This window comes from Rhinopithecus bieti, unplaced genomic scaffold (assembly GCF_001698545.2).
Source record: "Rhinopithecus bieti isolate Rb0 unplaced genomic scaffold, ASM169854v2 scaffold_19285, whole genome shotgun sequence".
NCBI classification, from domain to species: domain Eukaryota; kingdom Metazoa; phylum Chordata; class Mammalia; order Primates; family Cercopithecidae; genus Rhinopithecus; species Rhinopithecus bieti.
The window spans coordinates 138020-144915 of NW_016809495.1; the positions used below are offsets into that span (position 1 = coordinate 138020).

Here is a 6896-nt window from a genome sequence, read left to right on the forward strand (position 1 = left end):
GAAAGAAAGAAAGAAAGAAAGAAAGAAAGAAAGAAAGAAAAAGAAAACTCTTTCTTGAAATAGTGACTGTCAGATAATTTTCAAAAGGACTGGAGAGTAGAGTTGCTTGGTGAAATGGAGAATTAGGGATGGTGGAAATCAAGTTTAAAGTATTTTCCAAGAGGAGAAAGCAATCCTTGGTGGAAAAAATTAGGAGGAAGACATTAGTAGCATTAAACACAGAATAAGTAATTTTAGAATAAATACAAATCTGCGATCATGGCCCATCTAATATGACCTTTTCCAAGCTTTGAAATCTTACCTCATTTTATGTTCTTTATTGTACTGCACTCCAGTCACATTAATTTTCTTTTCTTTTCTTTTCTTTTTTTTTTTTTTTTTGAAACGGAGTCTCGCTCTGTCTCCCAGGCTGGAGTGCAGTGGCCGGATCTCAGCTCACTGCAAGCTCCGCCTCCCGGGTTTACGCCATTCTCCTGCCTCAGCCTCCCGAGTAGCTGGGACTACAGGCGCCCGCCACCTCGCCCGGCTAGTTTCTTGTATTTTTTAGTAGAGACGGGGTTTCACCAGGTTAGCCGGGATGGTCTTGATCTCCTGACCTCGTGATCCGCCCGTCTCGGCCTCCCAAAGTGCTGGGATTACAGGCTTGAGCCACCGTGCCCGGCCTAATTTTCTTTCTAGCTCTCCAACATGCCAACCTTACTGCTGTGTCAGGGTCTCCACGGTTGTGGGTCCCAGTGTCATTCTGTATCACTCATCTCTCCAGTGTATTTCTAGCCCTTCAACTTTCAACTCAAGTAAGACCTAATGAGAGCTGCTTTCCAGTCTGTTCCATCTGAAGTAGCTTACTACGTCTTCATTTCTCTCTATCTATTCTCTTGTTTGATTTCTTTGGTAGTATTTAATACTCTTTTTAATCATCCTCTGTATTTGTGTAGACATTTATTGTTTCACACATATGCTCCATGTTCTTTCCACTGTGTTCCCAGCATTCAAAAGGGAATTGGCACAGAGTATGTACTAAATGATTGTCTGTTTGTTGAAATAAGACTATAGTTAATTTTACATAAACTTTTATTGAAATATATGTGTAGAAAAGCACATGAAACATAAGTGTACAGGTTGATGAGTTTTTAGAGAGATCACACCCCTTGTAGTAGCTTGAAGATCAAGAAACAGAACATTAGAGGAGTTCAGCCCCTCCTTGTTTTTAGTTAATTTAAAGTAACCAACTGACTATTTCTTAAAGTGTGAGATAGGACATGCCATGGCAAGATAACATTTAAAATCATTGAGTTTCCTTGATATGATTTTTATGTTTTACAGGGAACATGGAGACAGTTTGGCCATGTACAGGTTTTAGTAGTTCAAGTAAAAATATTTAAATATAGAAACATTACAGTGAAAAACTCAGTTTCCAGCTGATTATTAGTATGACAATATTTGTAAAAGGGGCAAAAAATTATAAAGTAATGAGGATAATATAAGAAGTACAGCAGACATAAGCTAAGGGCAGAGTTGTTTAATGAGGAAGAATGAAGATGTCTAATTTGTATAGATAGATTTTATGTTTTGTATCTTTTATTATTATAAAATCATTGTGGGCCGGATACAGAGGCTCATGCCTGTAATCCCAGCACTTTGGGAGGCCGAGGCAGGCGGGTCACTTGAGGTCAGGAGTTCAAGACCAGCCTGGCCAACATGGTAAAACCCCATCTCTACTAAAAATATAAAAATTAGCCGGGCATGATGGCGCACACCTGTAATCTCAGCTACTTGGGAGGTAAACGTGTTCATAGGGGTTTGTTGTACAGGTTATTTCATCACCCAGGTATTAAGCCTAGTATTCATTAGTTATTTTTCCTGATCCTGTCCCTGCTTCTAGCGTCTACCCTCCAATAGGCCCCAGTGTGTGTGATTTCCCCTTTATGTGTCTGTGTGTTCTCATCATTTAGCTCCCACTTATAAGTGAGAACATGTGGTATTTGGTTTTCTTTAACTGCATTAGTTTGCTAAGGATAATGTTCTCCAGCTCCATCCATGTTCCTGCAAAGGACATGATTTCATTTTTGTGTGTTTGTGGCTGCATAGTATTCCATGGTGTATGTGTACCACATTTTCTTTATCCAGTCTCTAACATGATGGGCATTTAGGTTGATTCCACGTCTTTGCTATTGTGAATAGTGTTGCAATAAACATGTGTGCATGTATCTGTGTAATATAATGATTTATATTCCTTTGGGTATATACCTAGTAATAATAGTATGGCTGGGTCAAATGGTCTTCCTGTCAGAAAGACTAAAATTTAAGTATGTCTTGTTAATGCAAATATTTATTAAGTTATAGATAGGAAATGCTTTCTGTTAGCTGTTGTGGGACATACAGGATACCTCTGCCCCTAGGGGGCTTACGATTCAGTTAAAGAACACAACTCAACACATCAAATGATAACTCATAAGCAAACACTAAATAGTGAGTTACAAGTATAGGTCATAGTATAAGATACAGTGGATATTCCAAAGAAAGGTAATGTACTTTACTAATAAGGTCTAAACTGCTGAGGTGTAAATTACAATTATTACAGAAATAGGAGTAAGTTTAAAGGAACAGATTTGAAGTTCAGTTTAGGATATGTTGAGTTTAGATGTGTCTGAAGCATCAGAATGGACATATTGACAAACATTTGTTATGTGTATCTGAAACTTAAGGGAGAATTCTGGAATGGGGGCTCAGACTTTGGAGTGGGGCAAGAAATAGAACTTGTAGTAGAAATTCACCAGCAAGGATAATGCCACCTAATGAAATGTTATAAAGTGAGGTGAACTATGGAACAAGTAGAATTCCAAGGAATAACACTTGTCATATAGAGAGGAGAAATAAAAGCAAAGAAATTCGAGCAATAAGTGTGACAAAGGTAGGAGAGGTAAGATGTATCACTTTATTCAAAAATTATGAGTTGACTAATTCTAGCGTATCATTTTCTTTCAACTATTCTTTCTAGCTAAGCACATTTTCTAGGCATTTTATATCATGTATGGGAATTCTGTAATGCAAGATAATAGTTTTATATATAAACTCTAGAAACGCATAGACATTTATTTTCTTTTGTATGTTAAAATTCAGTGTTTCCTCTAAACAAAATTGAAAGGTAGATTTTCTTTTTTTAATATATATACCACTGAGGGAAATGCTAAAGGACTGACTGATTTAAGACTGAATTTGGACAGTGAATGAAAATACTTATGACCACAATTCCATGCACACGAGAATAGAGATTCATTTGACACATTTGCAAAACTGTGTGCCTATGTCTGGGTAAGCTTTCTTGCAAATGAACAGCAGTGTTTTTATGTAGTAAGTCACTAAGTGTTCCAGTCCTCCTCAGTAACGTATGAAAGTATTACAAGTTTTAGAACTCGACACGTTACCCAGGTAAAGTGATGAAACACATTGTTCCATACACACATTATCTGGAAAAAAATTAACATTTTGTATTTTTATAGTATCCCTAATACTATAAAATCATTGGGACACTGTTTTGCCATCAAAATAAGTAAGTTATTTACAAGAAGAACTGTTTTGAGATAATGCATTAATGACTTTAGAAGGCAAAGAAAGTCCAGGGGACCTAATTTGAATTGAGCAGGAGACTAAATTTTGTTGTATGTTCTTTTTTTCCCTTCAGCAATTTCAATTCAATGTTTTTACAAAGTTTTTCTTAGCTCATCAAGAGTTTGTTAGATACTTCTGGCCACTTGCTTGATTTGCATCTATCTACAGTTGTGCAGATTTACCTGGAGGGTTAGCCCTTAAACTCTTGAACATGAAATAACAAGAACAATAATAATATAGAAACACTCATGAATGCTTCTTTCCTTCAGTTTTAGATCTGTCACCTGTCATTGCTCCATATACAAAATATTTATGTTTATAAATTTAATTATCTATCATTAGATTTACTTAATTAACTTTGTTCCGACAATTGTGTTTCATTTGTTGGCTCTTCTTCAGATTCTTTTGTTTTGTCTTCTCACGTCAATGTCTGAATAGATTGCAGTGTTTGTTGAATGCACTCCATTATTAAGTACACTGTTCTGATCCTTGTATAATAATTTGCATAACTACCACCAGAAATAGACTTTTCCCCTAAGGAAACTAGTTTGCAAAGAAAATGTTATGAATTTTCATTGTAGTCTGTTAGTTTTTATCTCCAGGCATACTTAATATTACAGTATTATTTTTAAAAGCAGTGTTATTTTAAAGTTAGTTCATATAACTTATTTTAAAGTTAGGGCATTTCCCTTAAAAAAAGACAACCTGTCATATTCTTATAATAATATGATTTAATGCAATGTAATGTGATGTTTCATTCATTCTGGTTGTGTTGGCTTTTTCTAATGACATGTTTTTTTTTTACATTTTCAGGGTGAAACAAAGATCTTAAAACTAAAGAATCTTCGACCTCAGGACTATGCTAATTATAGCTGCATTGCTTCAGTGAGGAACGTATGTAATATTCCTGATAAGATGGTGTCATTTAGACTGTCCAATAAAACAGGTATGGAATTATCTCCATATGTTACATGTATCTGATCTACGACTAATGTTAAAAAACTCTCTTTAACTTTTTAAAGACCAAATTATTTCTATGGTGTATGTAGGAATAAGCAACTTTATTCCCAGAAAATCCTGGGATATCTGAAAAGCTTCATACATGGACACAGTAAAATATCATTGTAATACATTCCATGTAATATGTTTACATGTATAACATACAATATTATAGCTCTTTAAAGTATTGCATTCTAAAATGTCACTAATGAGCATATATCCTGTTCAAAAATATTCTTGAGAAATACTACATTCTTCATATAAAAATTCATGATTGAAGTTGCTAAATGAGTTTTGTGCTTTCAGAGTTAAGTAAAATAATCTTTCTTTTACTTTGTGTCAAGTCAAGAAAACTAATAGGTAATTTCAGATAGATGTTTTTAGAGCAGTATTTTTGTAGAAAATGGCTGGGCACGGTGGCTCACTCCTGTAATCCCCAGCACTTTGGGAGGCCGAGGCGGGTGGATCACCCGAGGTCAGGAGTTCAAGACTAGCCTGGCCAACATGGCGAGACCCTGTTTCTACTAAAAATACAAAACTTAGCTGGGCATGGTGGTGGGCGCCTGTAATCCCAGCTACTCGTGAGGTTGAGGCAGGAGAATCGCTTGAACCAGGGAGGCGGAAGTCGCGGTGAACCAAGATCGCGCCATTGCACTCCAACCTGGGCAACAAGAGCAAAACTCCGTCTCAAACAAACAAACAAAAAAAGTTAAAGCATTAATAGGATTGAAACTTAAGTTAGCCTTTGTTCAATAATATAGACCCCAGAATAATGGTAAACATATTAAAAAGAAATTGATACATGAAAGAGCAAAGAGAGAGTATGTGAGTAAAACATATTTTTTATGATTGTGCTTAAACAATCAACTTAATAAATTAAAATTTGAACTGTTCTTGAGAAACTCCAACTTTTGTGTCAATTAATATAAATTTTACTTTTAAGTAACTATATTAAACTAAAGATTTTTAAAGACCCCTTTCCCATTAACAAAATCTCTAAAAGTGTGGGCTTTTTTGTGTCTGAGTCTAGACTCTGCTTGTGCCACTTACTAGCTTTCGCACCTTGTCGAGCAAGTCACCTAACTCTTCTTTGTCTGATTTCCTCATAAATTCATGAAGTTGTAGAAAGAATTAGAGTGGATACAAACAAAGCATGTAGAACACACTTTACTAGTTCTTCCAACAAAGAGCTGGTCAGCAAATCCAACCAACTCAGTTGGTAAAAAGATTAAACTTAGGACTTTATTGTAAAATATATTTTAAAAAGTCAGCTACGGCATTGGTTCATCAACATATGTTCCATCAAGTTGCCAAGATTTCGAAATGTTCATGCATTTATACACTAATTTTTCTATTCATCAAACTTATTGGGACCCTCCTATGGTTCAGCAATGATAGGAACACTGATTTTGGCTAAGATTTAAATTGTCTTAAACTAGAGAATACTCTACTTCATATCAGTTAAAAGTCATTAAAGTACAAGAACAATGAGAGAAAATTAAACTGTATCAATAATCATAGGAAATTGTTGATGGAGGCAGGGCGAGGTGGCTCACGCCTGTAATCCCAGCACTTTGGGAGGCCGAGGTGGGCAGATCACGAGGTCAGGAGATCGAGACCATCCTGGCTAACAAGGTGAAACTCCGTCTCTACTAAAAATACAAAAAAATTAGCCGAGCATGGTGGCGGGTGCCTGTAGTCCCAGCTACTCAGGAGGCTGAGGCAGGAGAATGGCATGAACCTGGGAGGTGGAGGTTGCAGTGAGTCGAGATAGTGCCACTGCACTCCAGCCTGGGCAACAGAGCGAGACTCTGTCTCAAAAAAAAAAAAAAAAAAAAGTTGATGGAAGTTATGTTGCAGAAAAAAATAGAAATATAAAATCTTAGTGGACTTGGGACTTATAAAAGTTAATAACATCTGTCTTAAAAAAGGGGAAATTGGATATTGAGAAATAAGAATAAACAGGTTAACATATAAGAACTGGTTGTAATTATGTTATTCTTCTTGGCATGAAATGCATTGTGCCTTATAACTAATTTTGTTTTTCTTAGCTTCTTTGATTTTTTTTGAAATATATATGATCCAGAGAGAAAATTAAAAATAAAATGAAAGTATGACCTATGGGATGAATAAAAGCATTACTCTGGAATGAAGAAGAAAAAAAACACTGAGATATATTATTACTTAAGTTACCACCTTGCACTTTAGCAGTGCCTTATTAATTTTTAAAGTCTTTAGTGTTTTTTATCTCAGTTTATTTTTATAACTACAGCAACATAAACAGATTT

The 6896-nt window shown here is 35.5% G+C and overlaps 1 protein-coding gene across 1 annotated transcript in view; it reads left to right on the forward strand.

Moving 5' to 3' along the window:
* Positions 1-6896, forward strand: part of MDGA2 (MAM domain containing glycosylphosphatidylinositol anchor 2) — a 391758-nt gene that overhangs the window by 83518 nt on the left and 301344 nt on the right. The window contains exon 3 of the mRNA XM_017889604.1: positions 4423-4555. Within this exon, the coding sequence (XP_017745093.1) occupies positions 4423-4555 (133 nt within the window). The remainder of the gene's footprint in view (positions 1-4422; positions 4556-6896) is intronic.